This window comes from Aulonocara stuartgranti, assembly GCF_965226115.1.
Source record: "Aulonocara stuartgranti genome assembly, chromosome: 23".
In the NCBI taxonomy this organism is placed as follows: domain Eukaryota; kingdom Metazoa; phylum Chordata; class Actinopteri; order Cichliformes; family Cichlidae; genus Aulonocara; species Aulonocara stuartgranti.
Window position 1 is genome coordinate 14761046 of NC_138958.1, and position 23264 is coordinate 14784309.

Genomic DNA, 23264 nt, shown 5'->3' on the forward strand with positions numbered 1-23264 from the left:
CAATTAAATTTGGCATATTTGCTCTTGCGTGAACAGTTTAATGTTGTTGCTGTAAACACACTTTGTTTAATTGTGATCTGCAATGTAACAAACATCCAACAAAAGACTGATAAATCAGTTGAGTAAAGAAAAAAAAACTTGACTGTTTGAGACCGATACTCTGAGAGTATACTGATGAGTTTTAATAAAGGAATTTTACTTTTCAGCTGTATTGAAAGTCAAATAAATGCATACATTTTTAATAAGCCTTAATGTTAGTACTATTGTCATCAATACTAGCAGCCAGCTGCAGTTTCCATGCATTACAAACATCTGCTGGGGTTTCCTGAGATGTCCACGCCCCTGTGGCTCACAGTATACATGCCTGCATGCTCTGGCAGAGGATCTAGGAAGGTTGGCGGTCAGAGGCAGAGGAGAAAAGGCGGCCACGCACATCATGATCGGAGACTTCATCGCTTGAAACCCGACAACTCAGATCTTCGAGTCCAGCTCGCATCTCAGAGAAGGTAAATATTTACCGTTAACACTGTCAGTGATGTTGAACCGACGCGATAGACGGATTTTCACTGTCCAAACGCGCAGCGGAGCTACAATAACGCAGTTATATTCGGCGGAGCGCCTCTCAAATTACAAGTTATCCCGATTACCGTTACTTTACGTCCCGGTTATATAAATAGGGTCTGAATATGCTACAGAGCAATCTGCCTACAGGAAAGTGGACATCACCGCTGTAAGAGAGCACCACTGAATCTCCACTAAAAACGTTTTAAGGTTTTCCCGGCGCTTCCGTTTTACATTAAAGTCTAAAGACTTGAAAGTAGCTCCTTAGAAAAGAGAAATCCAGTCCCGCAGTGCGGGCGGGTTTTTTCCCCCCATGTCCTTAATGAGACAGGACTTGTTGTATGCCTGTGGCTGGGTGTGTTCCAAACATGTCTGTTTTTGGATATCTGGGATTCAGACAAGTTTCCTGTCAGGAAGGGACAAGGATATGGCCTGGTCAGTTCAATTCAATGGCTGACTCATCCAGTACCAAGACAGTATTTTTCCTTTACCTAACACAGTGTAGGCTTCACAGAAGCCCGTTCAACCCTCCCCCCACCCCATTAAACTATGGAGGCCCTCAGGGTCTAGAAAAAAAACAAACCCAAAACACCATAAAATTCAGTGCTTATGTAAAATAATTTATTAAGAAATTAGTTACATCAAATTACATGTTTTCAAATGATCATCAAATTACTTGTTATCAGCTGAGTTGAATTTACTTGTAAATACATTTGTTTAGGCCAAACTTTTTCTTTTAGGACAGCAGTGAAATTCATCCCTGAAATTCATATTATAAAATTAGGGATGTGCTGCTGGTTTTACACACATTCAGTTTGTTGTTTGCGGGGAATGATGTCATTGTGTTTCTGCACACACACATGCAGGTCCATCAGGGGTCTGTTCTTGGTCGATAACTCTTTAACTTTTACATACTCCCAGTTGGTGCTTTCATAAAGAATCCTAATATATTCTATCATACTTACACAGATGATACACAGTTGTACATGGTTTACTTTGATGATCTAACCTCTCTTCACAAATTAATGAGCTGAACCGATGACATTAATTGTTGGATGTCTCGAAACTTTTTAGAACTGAACACAGACCAGACGGTAATATTTGCTGGAGGTCCAAAAAAGTCAGACAGAAAATGTGTTCATATTTATCATCCCTTGCTCTGAAATACAGCGAGCAAGTCAGGAATCTGTTTTGGTGAATGGTCTTAGTTTTGACAGTCACTAGAACTGCTTTCTATCACTTTAAAAATATAGATCAGAAGTTTCTTATCTCAAACTGACTCTGAGAAAGTTGTCCGTGCATTCGTATCAAGCACATTAGACTATTCTAACACTCTGTTTGCTGGATTATACATTTGTTAGTAGGATGACTTCAGCTTGTTCAGTATCCCGGAACCAGAGTCCTTACACGTAAACAGAAATTTAATAAGTTGCAGTCTTCAAAGTGACTTTATTGTGGCAAGATGGCAATAAAACAGCAATAAGATGGAATCAGTCTTCTACCAGTTTGCAGTCCAGCCAGAACGCCATGGATCTGAAACAGGAATTCTAAAACTCCTCCACAAATAGCGACATAGTATAAATGACAGTTTCATATTACGCTGACTCTAGAAGCTACTTACATGCAGTACTTGAGTAAATTTAGCATCGATTAAATTGTCAACATCATAAACTTCTTTATGAGTAGAAATGTGGCCAAACCAGAGTTAAAAATGTAGCTGCTAGAATTCTTTAAAGACAAATAAAAAAAAATGCAATAAACAAAATTCCATTGAGATGGATATCTCAAAACGCTGAAACTTACACTTATTTGCATTGTTATTTGGAGCTAAGTGAGAAAAGATAATTTTTGCTGTGTGACCTAACCGACCCTTTAAAGCCTGCCACGGTTTCGTATAAACATCTCCTGAAGAGCTTCTCTCACTCCTTCCTGTTGTTATGATTGTGAAATGGAAGAATCGATAAAGACACTCCAGGTGAAAAAACTTAATTGAACTATGAAAAACATGACGTCTCTAAAAGCTTCAGTCTTTTAGCAACATGTTCAAGAATACCTTACGGCTAAACTTATTAATAATGCAAGACAAGGTTTTATTGACCGTAGCTATTTACCACTGTGGAGCTGCATATGATCAAATGTTGCACTTTATAATCTGACGACTATTTAGATCGTTCAGTCAGTTTTACTACAGAAATCAGTGTGGAGAGTGTTTGTCACATGCCTCTTCAGTTTAAATGACAGTGTAACCAAGCTACTGCCAGACAGACACTGGAAACAGGATCCTGCAGCTGCAGTACTTTAAAGAAGGTGACCACATAATGACAGTGTGAGGGACTGCTCTTTTTCATGCTACTGGTTTTAACAAAATTAATCTTTAAATAGCCTGTAAAGAGATTAATAGCTCCAACAACTTGCTGTTGTGTATACAAGCTAAGTGCTGTGATTGGTTATGATCAGTTTTGTTAGTCATCGTGTTGCCAGGTGTGAACCGACTCTGCAAAACCAGTGGGCTTTTGGACTGTGAAATTCATGTCTAAACACTTGTCAGAATGAGTAATGTTTATAGTCCAATGTATAGAATGGCTCTTAATAAATTACATTTGAGATGGGCATTTGCACAATGTCAGAGTTCCACTTGAGATGACGTTTGGGCAAAGAGAGAAAGTTCAGGGTTCAAAACTAGTCTATCTGGATTGTGGGAAGTAGGAAAATACAGGGTTTTGATTGTGAAATTCTGGACCAATACCATACCGGTATGGCCAATAGTTAACACTGGAAGCACAAAAGAAACTCATCTATATCCAGATACTTTTATTTAGTGGTTAATCTTCTTTTAGTGAATGCAGATTGTTTAAATTGGTAATTTTACTTCAGTATTTTTGTATTAAGCTAATGTGAAGTGTTAACATTGTTAATTGAAATGTTAGTCAAAGTATAATGACTTTGAAGGAAGCCTCCACACCCAGTTATGTTACCACAAATCCTTGACATTTAATGTTTCAGTCCCTTGATGTGGACCAAGTTTGTAGATTGCCTTGATTACCCCACAACGTTGGGCTGCAGTCCACATATTGTGTCCTTTAACAGTTTCTCCACCCTACTTTAGGATGACATGAATGCCCAGGCCTGTGGGCTTGGTCCTGGAATATTGTTGAAAGCTTTGATATTTCAAGGCTAAAAAGAAAACAATGGAAAAATGGCTTGATATTTGGTAAAAATGTTTGGGAGCTTTAATGGAACCTAAGAAATGAACATTTTTGGCAGCTTTGAAAGGAAAGTAACTGCTTTGACTGATAAGCAAAAAGCAGAATACTCAAAAGCCAAATTAAAATGGTTAGCCAAACATTAAAGATGTGACAGAGTTCAAACAACAACAACAAAAGGGATGTAAGATGCATCATAAAAGTCACTGGTGGTGAGTGGCTTTAAAAAGGAATCCCCTGTGAATTTAATAATGTCATTGTTCTCTCTGAGGCTAATACATTTCCCAATTGTACTCTCTAAGAGTTATGTGGTGTTCTTTTCCATTGTTTTGTAACAGGCACCATGATTCCTGTGATGGAATTCCGGCAGTTTTCTGAACAGCAGACAGCGTTCAGAGTCCTGAAGCCGTGGTGGGATGTGTTCACTGACTATCTGTCTGTAATGATGCTCATGATTGGCGTCTTTGGATGTACTCTTCAGGTCAGTAAGACTGACTCACCGTGATGTATTTACTTGAAGAAAGAGACTAATGGAAGTGTAGCTAATACACAGTAACCCACAAGTTTGGATTCAAACATTCTGTTTATGTGATAAGAGAAGTTTTTCTACAGTTTTCTCATTAAATTTAACAATAATTAGACTCAGAGAAAGTCTATACTCTCCCAGATGGCAACATTACTGCTTTGCTTTCTGCTTTGGAACCAGCTCAAAAAAGCACTAATTATGTGCTTTTACAACCCAGCCTGTGTAAAGCAAGGGAGGCATTCAGCCCATCAGGAGTGTACCAGTGGAAACTTTAACCGCCCAGCCACTTTTAGTAAACAGAAGACTCCTAACTCCTGTGAGGCGCTACTTGACTTCACTCTCTGTGTGAAATAGGGACTTTTTTTTTAATGTTGAACAACTCTTTAGTGTAAATCCTGGAAATGATACCAAAACAGTTTAAGAAAAATGTTAACAGGAAATTTATCAGGCTGGAAGCTGCCATTGTTTCCCATTCTCACCATTACAGTGTTTGGACGTGATCTGATTGGTTGTAAATTGAGTGAACAATTCTTTTTGTAGCCAAGTTTAGTTTATAAGTCAGTTATGTAAACGTATTACGCTGCCTGACACAGAAATCTCGTCACTTACTGTATAGTTTGAGTTTTTAAAATTCTGCAGATCAATCAGTCAGTCTTCAGAGACTTTCACTGACTTGACTTTGCATTGCTGTCTGTGATATCTGCAGCGCAACTGCATTGCTTACTATAGTGATTAATTTTATGTCCTCACTTCTCACTAAAATGGGTCGAGAATCTGAGTTTTAAACAGGTAAACAGAGTCCACATAACATCTCCTCTTCTGAGCCCCATTTCCTGTCATTAGCATCTCTTAGTCAAGCAGCTGTTTTTCATTATTTACATTACAAGTAAACGCCTAAGGCATTTGTTTTTTACTGATGCCATTTGGTGGATAGCGCTCAGTGTGTTTACATGCAATCAGGTTACGTAGAGCACCCAAGTAAAGTTAATGAGAGAATGCTTTATATGCACTGTAATAATGTGGTAACTTTTTGTGGCTTACTGAAATCCATGCACGGCTCTCTCTTAGTGAAAATGCACAAAGTAGCAAGGCTAAATGGTAGAAAAACAGAAATCAAAACAGCAGTGTATCTGGGATGTACTGGATTTTTTGTATCTGTGTTACAGGTGCAGTCAGAAGAGGGCTCTCCTTACAGTGCAAATGTGTCTGATTTTTAACAAATAGTTCAACCTTTAGCAGTCAATACTGACTCGTTTTGACCTCCTTATAGAATAGAATAGAATAGAATAGAATTCAACTTTATTGTCATTGCACATGCACAGGTACAGGGCAACGAAATGCAGTTTGCATCCATCCAGAAGTGCTTTAGTGATATAGATATATTACAATATATATTAGCAATAATATAGATATGTGAGTATATTACAGAAATGGGTCTATTATGGTATGTTATAATGTACACGGTATGAAGTATGTTGTGAATATTCTATAACTATAAGTATGTACAGGCTGTAGTGAGTACAAGCTATGTACAGGATATGAACAGGATATAAATATGAAAAACTATACAGAATATGAAATAAATAACTTTACAGAATCTGGGATATACAGCTATACAGAAATGGGAACTATGCAAGTTGTAAACAGTTGTAGGATTAAAGATTATCGAATGTACAGAATGATTATTTACACAGAGCTATACAGTAGTGCAGTTAAGATAAGTGAGGGTGTAGATAGTTTCTACAGAGGCTATATAAAGTGCTAGTGGTTGTGAGTGGTGGTTCAGTCCATGTTATTATTGTGTTTGAGGGTACAGTTGTCCATTGTGGGTGTGTGTATGTTCAGTCCATGAGTTTAACGTGGGTCAGATGTCAGGAGGCAGAGTTCAGGAGTCTGACAGCTGTGGGGAAGAAGCTGTTCCGGTACCTGGTGGTCTTAGTCCGGAGGCTCCTGTGGCGCCTCCCAGAGGGCAGGAGGGTGAAGAGTCCATGTGATGGGTGACTGGGGTCTTTGATGATTTTCCCAGCCCTTTTCAGACACCGCTTCCTGTAGATGTCTTTTATGGCAGGAAGTGGTGCTCCGGCGATGCGCTGGGCAGTTTTCACGACCCTCTGCAACGCCTTCCGGTCCGAGGCAGAGCAGTTCCCGTACCAGACTGTTATACAGTTGGTCAGGATGCTCTCGATGGTGCAGCGATAGAAGTTCACCAGGATGTCTGAGGACAGGTGGTTCTTCCTCAGAGTCCTCAAGAAGAAGAGGCGCTGGTGAGCCTTCTTGACCAGCTTGGAGCAGTTGGTCGTCCAGGTGAGATCCTCGGAGATGTGGACTCCCAGGAACTTGAAGCTGCTCACACGCTCCACAGCCGTCCCCTTAATGTGGATGGGTGGATGTGGGTCAGCATTCCTCCTGTAGTCCACGATGAGCTCCTTGGTCTTCTCGGTGTTAAGCAGCAGGTTGTTTCTGTCGCACCACTCAGCCAGACGATCCACCTCCTCCCTGTAGGCGGCCTCATCGTTGTCACTGATGAGGCCAATCACCGTGGTGTCATCTGCAAACTTAATGATGGTGTTGGAACCATCAGCAGGTCTGCAGTCGTGGGTGAAGAGGGAGTAGAGGAAAGGGCTCATCACACAGCCTTGTGGTACACCGGTGTTCATTGTGATGGTAGATGAGCAGCGGTTATCCAGCCGGACATGTTGGGGGCGGTTGGTCAGGAAGTCCAGTAACCATTTGCAGATGAGGGAACTGATGCCCAGGTCTGTCAGTTTCCTGATGAGTTGTGAGGGGTGGATTGTATTGAATGCTGAACTGAAGTCTATAAACAGCATTCTGGCGTAGGTGTTGTTGTTGTCCAGGTGTGAGAGGACAGAGTGCATTGCGATGGAGACTGCATCCTCTGTGCTCCTGTTCCGGCGGTATGCGAATTGGTGGGGGTCCAGGGTGGGGGGGAGACAGGATTTGAAGTGTGCTAGGACCAGTCGCTCTAAGCACTTAGTGATGATGGGGGTGAGTGCTACTGGGCGGTAATCATTGAGGCAAGATGGGTTGGAGTTTTTGGGTATCGGGACGATGGAGGTGGATTTGAAGCAGGCCGGTACCACAGCGTGGGCCAAGGACAGATTGAATATGTCTGTGAGCACTCCTGCAAGCTCCCCAGAACACGCTCTGAGAACACGCCCGGGGATGCCATCAGGGCCTGCAGCCTTGTGGACATTGATCCTGCTCAGCACCGCTCCTACATCGGTGGGGGAGAGAGTCATAGGTTGGTGGTCTGGCGTCATGTCTGCTTTGGTTGTGGTTGTGGGGTTCCCTCGCTCAAAACGAGCATAAAAGTTGTTGAGCTCGTTGAGGAAGGAGACATCAGAGGATGCGGGGGAGGGTTTGGTGTTATTCAAGCTAATGGAGTGAGTGTGGTGTTTTGATCAGACATCGATTCCTGTCTAATCAAAGATGGGAAATGCCATAAAGACTTTGCTTCTCTTTTTCTGGAGAAGCAGTGTTTATCCATGCGAACATTCAGACCAGTAACAGCCAGCAAAACATGGAAGATGCAGGGTAGCATTTTGTTATTTCACGTGATATGGGACATTCAGTTTGAGGAAAAGATCTATGATACTGAAGGCTTATCAGATCTGGAAAGCAATCACAGTGACCATTATGCTCTAAACTACTTAATTGCGTAATGTCTCCTGGGTTGAGGCAGTGCATGTTCTAATTCAACACATATTCCCTGCAAAAAAAATACTGTAATACTTGCTTCAGGACAAACATATGATGCTGTCTTAGGATCATATGTCCTTGAGTCGAGGGTTGGCACCACTATTTTATTTCTTGCATAAAATATTTTAACTCTTGAGAAATGTTTTCTTGCTCAGCCATTAAAACTACCGAGTTTAGGTTTGCATAGGTTATAAAAGATCATGGTTTAGGTTACAACAGACCCAATAGGCAGTTTGACAACTGTAGCCACCCTATGATTAATCCTCCGTTTCCGGGGTTACCAGTTTTGGCCCTATGGCTGGTTTGCTGAAACCTGCAAGGATATAAATGTCAAAATGTGCTCATTATAAATGTTCTTGTGAATTATTTTCGGGAAAGCAAATTACCCTTGAAACGTAACTGAGAAACAATTTAGCACTTTAAGCCACAAAGGCTTGTTGCTCATTGATTGTACCTGACGGTTGATTGCTAGGGGACATTCTAGTGTTCTAATGGTATTTATCACACGTCAATCAGCAGTGTCCTTTGCTTTCATTGGTAGTTCCTTCAAAGGCTCACCTTTAAGTTAACAAAAGCTTAACTGTGGACCCTTCATTGCATGAAATCTGAAAAACACTAATTTCTGTGTCTGACTGAGCCTTATTATGCATTTCTTCTTTCTAATATATATATATATATTTTTTTATTTCATTTTAGGTAATGCACGATAAAATTATATGCCTTCCTCAGAGAATATCATTGCCTTCAGACAACAGCAGTGAAGTAGGGTTGAAGTCACCATTACATCTGCAGTCCAACACCTCAACTGTACCAACAGGCCTGAAGACCAATCTAGATCTTCAACAGTACAGTTTCATCAACCAAATGTGCTATGAGAATGCCTTGCATTGGTATGCCAAATACTTTCCCTATTTGGTGCTCATGCACACTTTAGTTTTCATGGTGTGTAGCAACTTCTGGTTCAAATTCCCTGGCTCAAGCTCTAAAATAGAGCATTTTATCTCTATGCTTGGCAAGTGCTTCGACTCTCCCTGGACCACACGAGCTTTGTCGGAAGTGTCTGGAGAAAATCCAGAAGAACAGGATCATAAAAAGGGCACCGCTTCTAGGTCTAACATTCCTATGTCTCCGGGGGAAGGCAGCCTCGAGAAGACGCAGTCCCTGCGTTCTATTGCCGAAAAGATTGTTGTTGACCAGCCATCAGCAAGTGTTCTTGATAAAAAGGAGGGTGAACAAGCTAAAGCTCTGTTCGAAAAGGTGAAGAAGTTCCGTTTGCATGTTGAGGAAGGAGATATCCTTTACCTCATGTATGTTTGCCAGACTGTATTCAAGGTGTTTAAATTCCTTGTGATCATTGCTTATAACAGCGCTCTAGTAAATAACGTAAATAACACAGTACGTTGCAACGGTATCGAGGAGATCCAGAACATGACAGGCTACAAAGTCTTTGAATGCAATCACACCATGGCTCATCTCTTTTCTAAGTTGTCTTGCTGTTACCTGTTCTTGGTGTCTGTCTATGGATTAACAAGCCTCTACACCTCCTACTGGCTGTTTTACCGCTCACTGAAAGAATACTCATTCGAGTATGTGCGACAGGAAACGGGCATCAGTGACATCCCAGATGTCAAGAATGACTTTGCTTTCATGCTTCACATGATTGATCAGTATGACCCACTGTATTCCAAACGATTTGCAGTTTTTCTCTCCGAAGTCAGTGAGAACAAACTGAAACAGCTCAGTCTCAACCATGAGTGGACTGCAGAGAAACTGCGTCAGAGACTCCAGACCAACTCCAACAACAAACTTGAACTACAGCTGTTCATGTTCTCTGGTTTACCCGACACTGTCTTTGAACTGACAGAGCTGCAGTCACTCAAGCTGGAACTAATCAACAATGTCACCATCCCTGCCTCAATCTCACAGCTGCAAGATCTTCAGGAGCTGTCTCTTTACCAGTGCTCTTTAAAGTTGCACACAACTGCTACGTCCTTCCTCAAAGAGAACCTGAAAGTGCTTCGTGTGAAGTTCGATGACAACAGAGAACTTCCAAACTGGATGTATGGCCTGCGAAATTTAGAGGAGCTCTATCTTACTGGGTCCCTCAGCTCTGATGCCTCCAAGAATATAGTTCTTGAGTCTCTGCGGGAAATGAAGTGTCTCAAAATACTCTCCCTTAAGAGCAGCTTAACCAAGATACCCCAGTCGATTGTGGATGTTTCCAGCCATCTGCAGCAACTCTATTTACACAACGATGGCACTAAGCTAGTAATGCTCAACAACCTGAAAAAGATGACCAATCTAATAGAGCTGGAGCTAGTACGCTGTGATCTGGAGCGCATTCCGCATGCAGTCTTTAGCCTAACAAGTCTGCAAAAGCTTGACCTGAAAGAGAATAACCTTCGTTCGATAGAGGAAATTGTCAGCTTCCAGCATCTGCGGAAGCTCACTTGCCTCAAACTCTGGTACAACAGCATCATGTACATCCCAGAGCATATCAAAAAACTCGGCAGCTTAGAGCACCTCTACTTCAGCCACAACAAGATTGAGATATTGCCCTCACACCTGTTCTTGTGCAACAAGCTGCGCTACCTGGACCTATCCAACAATGACATCCGTTTCATTCCTCCAGAAATCGGAGTTCTTCAGAGCCTGCAGTACCTTTCTGTCTCTTGCAACAAAATTGAAAATCTACCAGATGAACTGTTCTTTTGCAAAAAGCTGAAAACGCTAAAGCTTGGCAAGAACTCGCTGTCCAAACTCTCGCCAAAAATATCCTATCTAGCTCTTCTGACCTACCTGGAGCTCAAAGGCAACCACTTTGAGTTCCTGCCACAGGAGCTTGCTTTCTGTCGCGCTTTGAAGCGCAGTGGCCTTATAGTTGAGGAGACACTGTTTGAAACTCTGCCTTCAGATGTCAGGGATCAAATGAAGGCTGAGTGAGATGCCTTACTGTAGCCGTAGTGCCTGCTGTTTGTTCTGTCTATCAATTCAGAGCATTTGTTTAATATGAAGTCATTGTTATATTTAAGCATTATAAACATGCTAGAGATATCTTTTTGTTCTTTTGTTTTATTAACTGAAGGAAAATGACATATTCATCTATTGTCACATTGAGTGTGGCTGCTGCAGGGACACTTTATACGGCCACTACTCAATCTTAAAGAGAGAGTTCCGCGTTATGAGAAAGTGTTCCTTTTCTTTCTAAAAGTTTTAAGAAAAGTTTTATTTTAGTCTCACATCTGTCTATTAATCAGTAGTCACTGATACAGCCAGGTCAGCTCTTTCTCCCTGAAGTCTCTGATAAAATAACTCTCTGCTGCCTCTAGCTTTATATACATAAAGTGATATTGATTTTTCTCTTTTATCTGTGGAGAAGGAAGAAGCTTATTTCCCATATTGTTAAAGCCTTTCTGCAAAGCCTATTTCCAGTCACTGCGTCATGACTGAATGTAAATCTTCACATTCATGACCACACATTTATGTGTAGGCCAGTAGCCTTAGGCTGTACTGTATATATTTAGATCTAAGAGACTGTTACTTCACATGGATCACAGGAAAAGAGGAAAGTTCTTATGGAATATACATAGAATCTAGAAACTTAGAATGAAACTAGAATTAAACAGTTCTCTATTGTAGGAAGCTGTCATTTTAAAGTGCATTAAAAGCCTGAAGGATGATGTCACACTGGTCTTTGTCTTTGTCTCTAAGTGTGAGCAAAAAATATGCAGCGTAAGAAATATGCATTTTCATGAACAGTATTTTTATGTCATTGACCAATAAAATTTGAGTTTTTAAAAAAATGTCATTTGGAATTTTTAAATGTCAGAATATTGCAAATAAAATGCAATACAGTTTTGATTTTATTGGTTTACTGACCAGTGATGCAAAATCTAAAGCGTCTAAAAGAGGAAACAGCACAAAGGACAATGTCCTGTATTCAACTGTGTTGTTGGATGAAGCATCACCTGCTGGCTGTTGAGGATTAATAACTGTAAAGAAGATTATTATTGAAATTGCACAGGGCCTCGGATAAAAAAAATATGTATTTGGTATGAAGTGTCTACAAAATAATTTCGATGGTTATCTCGGAAAAACATCCAAGCTCAGTAAGATTTTTTAAAGTAATGTTATTTGATTCAGCAATTATGAAAATGCTTTGCATCTACAAAAAAAGGAAAATGAAAGAAATCTTATCTCACAGTTATCACATGGTATTTAGTAATTACAAGCCCATGAAATCTTCTACCCATAAATTGTAAGCTGTAATTACAAGATGTGGTCACATGTTTTTTCCTTTTGGTGAATGCAATGTGCCTTTGTAAACAAAGGGGGCTTGGTTGCAGCTGTCAGTAAAGATTTTTTTTATTAATTAAAAGGTGTAATAAAAAAGGGCTCGCATGTTCCCGTTTGAAAGTGAAGGCTGACAATCAGAAAATTGAGTGTTTTCTTGCACTTTTCTGGTAAACCAGTTTTAAATGTGGCATTTGCACTTTTGCCACGGTCCCTAACTTCAGTGGGTCATCCTGCACTTGCTGTCAATTGAAACAAGGGCTTCAAAACGCTCTGTGCCGTCGTATCAGGTCCTGATGTGGAACAGAAAACATGCGCAATATTAGGGAAGATTTAACCTGCGCATAAAAAATGCACAGTTTCGCGGACCTGGTGCAAAGTCCTGAGGTGGTCCGGCCCCGGTGAACGAGCATATCAAACAAACGGTGTTCACCTCCAGCAGCTGGTGCTGCCGTGCCGGGCTGTTTCGCCCAGTCAGAGGCAGAGGACCGTACCATCTGAAGCCGAGTAGGGGTAGTCAGATAAGCTGCTTACAGCTCTGCCGGCAGGCCCACGGTTGAACTAGTGCGAAGAATGGACGGATTCATCTCATCAGGGAAACATGGCAAGTGAGAAGAGGCGTTGTTCGGTACTGCTGGCATCCGCAAAACCGGATCAGACTCCCTGAAGGTGAGTATGCGGCTGTTTTGAGTGTAAATCATCTAAGGTCTTTAAATGTAGCCGCAGTGCGTTGGCTCAATAACGTTAGCAGGCTGTATGGTGTTATAAAATTTAGTGGAGCTGGACAGAGAATTAAACCTGCACGGAGTGTACTGTTTTAATGTGAAGGTGATTTTCTGCAGCCGAAGATTTTTTGTGCTGCGTTTAAAGGCGTCACGTACATCCCCCACCCCTTGTTTTGAGTGCATGGATGCGTCTTGCTGCTGGAGCCGGTCTCAGCCTGCTCTGCAGCCCCATGGAAAACAGTGACCTTCATGCTTTAACCACAACAGATTTATTCGTAGGGGTAAACGATTATATTTAGTTTTTTTTTTTTCTTTAAATAGCAACACCGAAGCAGCTGTTTGTGTATCACGTGTTTTCAGTGCTCAAACAGTATTCAGCATGTTGAGCCTCTCTAGAGCCACTATGACAGTGTCACGGAGTAAAGTGCAGAGAAAACCAGGCACAGAAAAGAGACGCAATAGATGCTTAGGATTTACAGCTGCTCTGCAGACAGCACCGTTTGTTTTGCACACTGACATCTCAGATCATGTGTCAGTTCAAGTGTTGGCTCCTCTCTAAAGCTACAATCCCAAGAGGCTGTCTTCTCTGAGTCTGCTCTAAATGTTCCTGAGAAATGTAGCTGTAGCTGAAATTTGAGACAGGGATACTAGCTGTGCATTTTTTCACTAAACCCCTAATGGATCCAGCTTTACGAGAATAAATGTGATTGCAGTGGAGTCAATTTAATGTAAGTGAACAAAAGGCAGGATTAACGGTTAGAAGGTTGCACTTGGACCAGTTAAATTGCAATTGTCCATTACAGCGTGACATCTACAACATGTCACCTCCCCAATTTCTTTAATTCTTTAAGTCAGGGAACGCTTTTACAGAGTACCATTGGGATGAGGATATCTGTAAACAGCTTACAAGGTACATCTAAGACTCCTTCATGTGTGGGTTTATTATGGACCGAGACATTATGTGAAAACAATTCAGTACAAAAACATCAACTGTTATATAATTCTATGCACATTTTCTTACTAAAGTTGTTTTCTGTTGCAGGAATGTTCACGCTCACAGAAGTAGCCTCCCTGAATGACATCCAGCCAACTTACAGAATACTGAAGCCATGGTGGGATGTCTTCATGGATTATCTTGGTATTGTCATGTTGATGTTGGCCATATTTTCTGGAACGATGCAGTTAACTAAGGACCAAGTGGTTTGTCTTCCCATTCTGGAGCAAACTCCAGAGCGGTCCGGGGGTTTCTTGGAACCTGAAGCACCAGAGCCAACCAATGGCTTTTGGAACAAAGAGAGTGCCATTGGGGAGCAAGCTGCTCCTCTCATGGCTAAAAGGCCTCCCGATAGCGTCACGCCTACCATTCACTTCACACAGCCAGCTACCATCGGACAGCCCTATCCTACAGGCGTCAGGACCAAGCTGGATTTTCAGCAGTATGTTTTTGTCAACCAGATGTGCTACCATGTCGCCCTACCTTGGTATTCAAAATATTTCCCATACCTTGCCCTAATTCACACTATTGTGTTGATGGTCAGTAGCAACTTCTGGTTCAAATACCCCAAAACAAGCTCAAAAGTAGAACATTTTGTTTCCATACTGGGAAAGTGTTTTGAATCACCTTGGACTACCAAAGCTCTGTCTGAGACTGCGTGCGAGGATTCGTCAGAGAACAAGCAGAGGCTGGCCAGGGCCTCCTCTCTCCTGAAACATCTGTCCACAAGTAGCGAGGAGGGAAGTCCGAACCAGTCCGCTCCGGTGCTGACTAAATCTGGGGTTACCTTTTCTGCTGAAAAGCTTGTGAGTGAAATTCCCTCCATGACTATACTGGACAAGAAAGATGGCGAGCAAGCGAAGGCCCTGTTTGAGAAAGTTCGGAAATTCCGTGCTCATGTGGAAGACAGTGATTTGATTTATAGACTCTATGCCATACAGACAGTTATCAAAACTGTGAAATTTATTCTGATCCTGTGCTACACAATGACGTTTGTTGCTTATATAGATTTTGACCATGTGTGTGAGCCTGAAATAAAGCATTTGACTGGATATACCAAGTTCCATTGTACACATAACATGGCATTTATGTTAAACAAGCTCCTTGTTAGTTATATTGCTCTCATATGCGTTTATGGCGTGATCTGCATATACACACTGTTCTGGCTTTTTCGGCGACCACTCAAAGAGTATTCCTTTGAAAAGGTCAGAGAGGAGAGCAGCTTCAGTGACATTCCTGATGTTAAAAATGACTTTGCATTCCTCCTCCACATGGTTGATCAATACGACCAGCTGTATTCAAAGCGTTTTGGGGTTTTTCTCTCTGAGGTGAGTGAGAATAAACTTCGCGAAATCAGCCTGAACCATGAATGGACCTTTGACAAGTTACGCCAGCATGTGACGCGCAATCCTCAAGATAAGTTGGAACTTCATCTTTTCATGCTATCTGGAGTTCCGGATGCTGTGTTTGATCTCACTGACTTGGAAATTCTGAAACTAGAATTAATCCCAGAAGCCAAAATAACAGCGAAGATCTCACAAATGATAAACCTTCAGGACCTGCACTTCTACCACTGTCCTGCCAAAGTTGAGCAGACAGCTTTCATTTTCCTTCGTGATCACCTCCGATGCCTTCATGTCAAATTCACAGATGTTGCAGAGATTCCTAGCTGGGTATACATGTTGAAAAATTTAAGGGAACTCTATTTGGTGGGTAACCTGAACTCCGAAAACAACAAACTGATTGGACTTGAGTCTCTGCGAGATCTCAGGCACCTAAAGATTCTGCACCTCAAAAGCAACCTGACAAAGATCCCTACAAACATAACCGATCTGTCACCACATCTGTTAAAGTTGGTTATTCATAATGATGGTACAAAGCTCTTAGTGCTGAACAGTTTGAAGAAAATGATGAACCTTGCAGAACTGGAACTGCATAACTGTGAACTGGAACGAATCCCTCACGCCATCTTCAGTTTGAACAACCTTCAGGAACTTGATCTCAAATCCAACAACATTCGCACCATTGAAGAGGTCATCAGCTTTCAGCACCTGAAAAGACTAACGTGTCTCAAACTTTGGCACAATAAGATCATCACTATTCCACTGTCAATCAGCCATGTTAAAAACCTGGAGTCGCTCTATCTCTCACACAACAAGCTGGAATCTCTGCCTTCACCATTATTCACACTTCTCAAGTTGCGGCACCTCGATGTTAGCCATAATTCTATAGTGGTAATCCCACCAGAGGTGGGCTTTCTCCAGAACCTCCTATACTTTGCCATTACCGGTAACAAAGTTGAGGCACTTCCCAAGCAACTGTTCAAATGCACCAAACTAAGGACTTTATGCTTTGGCCACAACTGTATCTCCTCTGTTCCAGAGAAAATTGGCCAACTTTCTCAGCTCACACATCTGGAATTGAAGGGAAACTGTCTGGAGCGTCTCCCAGCTCAGCTCGGTCAGTGTTCCCTCCTTCGCAGGAGCTGCCTGATTGTGGAGGATCATCTCTTTGACTCACTTCCAATTGAAGTAAAAGAGAGCATCAATCAGGAAACCAGTGTTTCTTTTGCTAATGGATGTAAATGTTTAAGTGATGGACGGTAGTTACATCCTATATGACATCAAATGTTGGCCATTTTCTCTCAAGTCTTTGTTTTTTAAGTGCATTAGTGCTAGAAAACAGCTAGTGCACATGTTGGGCTTTTAGGGTTATACACAGTAAACATAGCAAATACAGGGTTGGTACCACTGGAAATGTCATGGCTTGTGTCTTGTCTTGATTTTTTCCCCTTTCCTTTTATTTTTAGTTACTGTAAATGCATAGCAGCACCTCAAACACCTTATACTTCTTAATCATAGTATTCACAAACATCTATAGTAGATTAATGGGAAAAAATATATTATTGAAAGTGTACCCCTTTTACTGCTGTGACTTAATTTGTTAGGTTTTTTAAGATTAACTTTATTATGAGTATTTTGTGTGAAGAGTGAGATTAAAAGGATTGATGCCTGCATGTATCTCCAGCCAGATCTGACAATGAAGTATAAAGCTGCAACCTGGAGATGATTAGCTTAGCGTAGCTTAGCAAAAAGATTGGAAAAATGGGGAAACCGCTACAATCTGTGAACTGACCATGAAATTAAATCCATGCATATTTAAAGTTAAATAAGTAGCATACAGTATTCAGCTTGTTTGTTGAACAAAATAAAGTGGTTTCTCTGTATTTTTAATCTTTAATGTTGAGCTCAGCTAACTGTAGCTCTATATTTAGCATGAATACGTTCTATCAATCTTTTCATGTAACTCTCACAAAAAAAGTATTATTTCTCAAAAATGGCAGCACTTTAATCAGATAACGTTAGTTTCTTTGTTTTTGTGTGTGCCTTATTTATTTTCTGTTGTTTTTGCTGTTTTCCCTTTTAACAAACATTTTATATTTAATACTTAAAGTTAACAGAAGCATCTCTTTCCAGAAGCAATGTTGTCATTTTCCTGGATAATAAACAGAGCTCACTGGTTTTACTGTTTTTATCAAGCACTTTATCTCTACTTTCAAATCGAATCTGTACGAGCGATAACAGGGTGCCGTGTATGGGAAGTGGCATCGCTTTTTGGATTTTTTTCAATGCATTTCAGTTACAATTACAGAGATGTGCTTAAAACTACAAAACCAAATCTATCATGGAGACTGTAAATGAGGATGTGATTTGAATCCTTTAAAAATCTCAACTTCATCTATATTGTTATTATAAACATTTCAAAACTGTTAGTGTCAGGAACCTCACTTCTCATGCACAACAAGCTGAGTCTTTACCTTCACTGTTATTCACCCTCCTCATGTACTACCACTAACCAATAAACCACAATTAACTGTATATTCTCATTAAGCGTATTCCACCTTCTTTAGGCTTATCGTGCATTTTGAAGATGTACACCTATATGTTGAAATTTCCATTAACCTCTTTTGCTACTGCTTCAGTCTTTAATCTTTTTTTTTCTTTTTTAATCAATAGACACCATATTCCTTTCAGCCAAATCACAAAGATGCTTTGTTTAATTATTGTTTTTACTTTAACTGTTATGTCTAGTTATGTTGTACTGTTCTGATCAGTATATTTCTCATGTATTTTTTGTGTACTTACATTGTGTTTTCTGTGTTTTTCTGCACAGCACTTTGTAAACCTGTTTCTAAAATGCGCTATGTTACATAATAAAGGAATGCTATACAGTTATTATTGCTATTATGAAATGCTAGAAATTATAATAAAATTGCACTGCAATACTTTTATGCACAAAAATGTGAAATTATTCTGTATATTTGTGTTGTGAAAGCCTTGATGTCTCATATCTCACTGTTCTTTTTGTTTGTTTGTTCTTTGCTTAGCCAGAACAGGTTTTTCTCCTCATCCACCAGTAAGAAAACTGCTGACATGTTGTTTTACCAGACACCTGCACACACCTGGGCTACATGAAAAAATGCAACAGTCACATTTTACCTGACAACCTTCTGCTTTTTAACAGAGTTTCTGTTAAAACCAGTAATGCCTATGTACTACATCAGGGGTGGGCAACTCCAGGCCTCGAGGGCCGGTGTCCCTGCAAGTTTTATATGTGTCCTTGAACCAACACAGCTGATTTAAATGGCTAATTTAGCTCCTCAACATGTCCTGAAGTTCTCCAGAGGCCTGGTAACGAACTAATCATGTGATTCAGGTGTGTTGACACAAGGTGAGAACTAAAACCTGCAGGACACCGGCCCTCGAGGCCTGGAATTGGCCACCCCTGTACTACATTCATCACCAGTTTATTGCAGGGTCAACACAGAAAGAGTCTCACACATTCAAATTCATACCTACAGCCCATTTAGAATGAGCATTTAACCTAATAGACATATTTTTGGACTGTGGGAGGAAGCTAAGGCGGAGAGGATTCATAACAGGAAGAACATGCCAAAGCTATCCAGGATGAAATTACAGTTTTTTCTGATTGCTTACAGTTTTTTCTGATTGCTTAAGCACATTTTTTGTAACTATTGGCTAATTTTGCAAAACTCTTCACACAAATAAGAAAACCTGTCACCCAATCATCAAAACATTGTAGTTCTCTTGCAAAAGCAAACACAGCTAGATTAACTCTTCACACCTTCGTAAAAGTGGTGTTTCCGTATCAAACAGTACACACAAGCCATCATCTACTAAGCACACAATGCGCCAACTGCACACCGATGGTATGAATACAAAACACATCTGGCGTTTGCCTTCCCTGTGCACAAGGTAGGCTATGTCAGTTTGAGCTCATACTTCTGTCATAGATCCATAAGCATGGAGGGATCCAAACTTCAAGTACTGGTGTTTAGTCAAACACATCAAAACAAACACAAGTGTTTATTTCCAAGTATAGGATTATTTGCAATCGCCATAATGACTATATGGGTTACGTGGTCTGCAGTGAACATGCTTCCTCTGCCCCCTCCTCGTCTTCCTCTTGCTCCTCCTTGTCCTTGTCGTCCTCTTCATCCTACTTCTTCACCTCCACGTCCTCTTCCTCGGCCTCCTCTACTTCTCACTCTTTCTGCTCCCACCATTGTACTCCGCACACACAGCTTACCTGTATTATAGTGCTTAGGCTGATTGCAAAGTGAACTAATTATCTAAGAAAGTTTTCACATGTGAAAGTGTGCCAGACAGTTGGCAAATTAGTGTTAATGATAGCCATACATGTGTATACTTTTGCTAGGAGTGTGTTGGAAATTTGGAAATTGAGTGTTGTGCAGTGAATTGTGCCTACAGTCTTGCAAAGTGTGTGTTACAAAATTGCAAACTGAGTGCAAAGCAGTTTTTGTGCTTTTAGTTTTGCACACTCAGTGAGTGGTTTTGCTATAAGTCTGACTAGTTTTAGAAATTGTGCTACAGGATTCACAGTTAGTGTTTAGGCATTCGGTAAAAACTGTAAGCACATTTATTGTAACTATTGGCTAATTTTGCAAAACTCTTCACACAAATAAGAAAACCTGTCACCCAATCATCAAAACATTGTAGTTCTCTTGCAAAAGCAAACACAGCTAGATTAACTCTTCACACCTTCGTAAAAATGGTGTTTCCGTATCAAACAGTACACACAAGCCATCATCTACTAAGCACACAATGCGCCAACTGCACACTGATGGTATGAATACAAAACACATCTGGCTTTTGCTTCCTCTGTGCACAAGGTAGGCTATGTCAGTTTGAGCTACTTCTGTCATAGATCCATAAGCATAGAGGAATCCAAACTTCAAGTACTGGTGTTTAGTCAAACACATCAAAACAAACACAAGTGTTTATTTCCAAGTATAGGATTATTTGCAATCGCCATAATGACTATATGGGTTACTTGGTCTGCAGTGAACATGCTTCCTCTGCCCCAGCATCTGGTCATCTAGCAATTCTGTAAAATAACAATTTCCGTATTTTTACATCAATGGTATTGGTGTGTTTCTCATTGGCATATGGCAGTGCTACAAATCTTTGTGCGAAGTGACTGTACTAACCGATTCTCATTTCAAGATGTCCTTATGGTACTTGCTACAGTGTAGCGGCTCGAGTTAGGCTGGACCCGTTGGCCAGCTACCCTCAGGGTCATTCCACGGTTGATTACATGGTCCACTATTGTAGCTCTGATGTCATCAGCAATTCTATTTCTTACTCTTCCTACCCTTCCTCTCCCCCCTCCTCATCTTCCTCTCCCCCCTCCTCGTCTTCCTCTTGCTCCTCCTTGTCCTTGTCATCCTCTTCATCCTACTTCTTCACCTCCACGTCCTCTTCCTCGGCCTCCTCTACTTCTCACTCTTTCTGCTCCCACCATTGTACTCCGCACACACAGCTTACCTGTATTATAGTGCTTAGGCTGATTGCAAAGTGAACTAATTATCTAAGAAAGTTTTCACATGTGAAAGTGTGCCAGACAGTTGGCAAATTAGTGTTAATGATAGCCATACATGTGTATACTTTTGCTAGGAGTGTGTTGGAAATTTGGAAATTGAGTGTTGTGCAGTGAATTGTGCCTACAGTCTTGCAAAGTGTGTGTTACAAAATTGCAAACTGAGTGCAAAGCAGTTTTTGTGCTTTTAGTTTTGCACACTCAGTGAGTGGTTTTGCTATAAGTCTGACTAGTTTTAGAAATTGTGCTACAGGATTCACAGTTAGTGTTTAGGCATTCGGTAAAAACTGTAAGCACATTTATTGTAACTATTGGCTAATTTTGCAAAACTCTTCACACAAATAAGAAAACCTGTCACCCAATCATCAAAACATTGTAGTTCTCTTGCAAAAGCAAACACAGCTAGATTAACTCTTCACACCTTCGTAAAAATGGTGTTTCCGTATCAAACAGTACACACAAGCCATCATCTACTAAGCACACAATGCGCCAACTGCACACTGATGGTATGAATACAAAACACATCTGGCTTTTGCTTCCTCTGTGCACAAGGTAGGCTATGTCAGTTTGAGCTACTTCTGTCATAGATCCATAAGCATAGAGGAATCCAAACTTCAAGTACTGGTGTTTAGTCAAACACATCAAAACAAACACAAGTGTTTATTTCCAAGTATAGGATTATTTGCAATCGCCATAATGACTATATGGGTTACTTGGTCTGCAGTGAACATGCTTCCTCTGCCCCAGCATCTGGTCATCTAGCAATTCTGTAAAATAACAATTTCCGTATTTTTACATCAATGGTATTGGTGTGTTTCTCATTGGCATATGGCAGTGCTACAAATCTTTGTGCGAAGTGACTGTACTAACCGATTCTCATTTCAAGATGTCCTTATGGTACTTGCTACAGTGTAGCGGCTCGAGTTAGGCTGGACCCGTTGGCCAGCTACCCTCAGGGTCATTCCACGGTTGATTACATGGTCCACTATTGTAGCTCTGATGTCATCAGCAATTCTATTTCTTACTCTTCCTACCCTTCCTCTCCCCCCTCCTCATCTTCCTCTGCCCCCTCCTCGTCAACCTCTTGCTCCTCCTTGTCCTTGTCATCCTCTTCATCCTACTTCTTCACCTCCACGTCCTCTTCCTCGGCCTCCTCTACTTCTCACTCTTTCTGCTCCCTCCATTGTACTCCGCACACACAGCTTACCTGTATTATAGTGCTTAGGCTGATTGCAAAGTGAACTAATTATCTAAAAAAGTTTTCACATGTGAAAGTGTGCCAGACAGTTGGCAAATTAGTGTTAATGATAGCCATACATGTGTATACTTTTGCTAGGAGTGTGTTGGAAATTTGGTAATTGAGTGTTGTGCAGTGAATTGTGCCTACAGTTTTGCAAAATGTGTGTTACAAAATTGCAAACTGAGTGCAAAGCAGTTTTTGTGCTTTTAGTTTTGCAAACTCAGTGAGTGGTTTTGCTATAAGTCTGAATAGTTTTAGAGATTGTGCTACAGGAATCACAGTTAGGGTTTAAGCATTCAGAAAAAACTGTAATGAAATAGATCTATCTATCTATCTATCTATCTATCTATCTATCTATCTATCTATCTATCTATCTATCTATCTATCTATCTATCTATCTATCTATCTATCTATCTATCTATCTGTAATATTTAATTTGGTGTCAAATGTGATACACTTCATACTATAAAGAAACATTGTAAATGTGGAAGACTTTCTGAAACTACATAATAATACATTTCTTGTGTAGTGTTGCCCCCTTGTGGAAATAATTTGTTCCTACGTGTGTTTTTGTTTTCCAAGTAGTATTTACTACATTGGATATGCTTTCAAACATCCATCTTATCTTATTATTCTAAGATGTTTATCAGACAATAACATGGACCAGTTAAATTAAACTGTAGTGATTTGCACTTAATTTACTAATAAATAACAAAAACTGTGTCATTTATCATCTCTAAATTGTGTAACTGGGCGGCACTGGTAGGGCCAGCAAGTTTTGGGCCCCCCTTAGTGGCGCCCCTGATTAAGAGGGTTAAAAACAAACTTTAGAAGTCATCATTCAGTATTTTCCTGGTCCAGTCCAGTTGAAATTAAATAGGATTGTAGGTGGTCCAGCTAAATGAGTTCAGCATCTCTGTTAAACAGACCTTCTTATATCACAGAACTATATCATGTCACACTGCCACAGATCATTGTGCTACGATGACAATGCTCCATGCCCATTTTATTATTTTATATTAATATGCAGTTTTATCTTATACATGTTATATTTTTAAGTTTTATTTTTCCTGACATTCAG

General features: G+C 40.6%; 2 protein-coding genes across 2 annotated transcripts; both read left to right on the plus strand.

Moving 5' to 3' along the window:
* Positions 1–332: 332 nt before the first annotated feature.
* Positions 333–11695, plus strand: lrrc8c (leucine rich repeat containing 8 VRAC subunit C). The gene is made up of 3 exons (XM_082523542.1): positions 333–506; positions 4103–4245; positions 8707–11695. The coding sequence occupies exons 2-3, from the start codon at positions 4108–4110 to the stop codon at positions 10951–10953; spliced, it is 2385 nt and encodes a 794-aa protein (XP_082379668.1). The 5' UTR covers positions 333–506; positions 4103–4107; the 3' UTR covers positions 10954–11695.
* A 579-nt stretch (positions 11696–12274) lies between these two features.
* Positions 12275–16842, plus strand: lrrc8db (leucine rich repeat containing 8 VRAC subunit Db). Its single transcript, XM_082523541.1, has 2 exons — positions 12275–12972; positions 14071–16842. The coding sequence occupies exon 2, from the start codon at positions 14073–14075 to the stop codon at positions 16626–16628; it is 2556 nt and encodes an 851-aa protein (XP_082379667.1). The 5' UTR covers positions 12275–12972; positions 14071–14072; the 3' UTR covers positions 16629–16842.
* The last annotated feature ends 6422 nt before the right edge of the window (positions 16843–23264 follow it).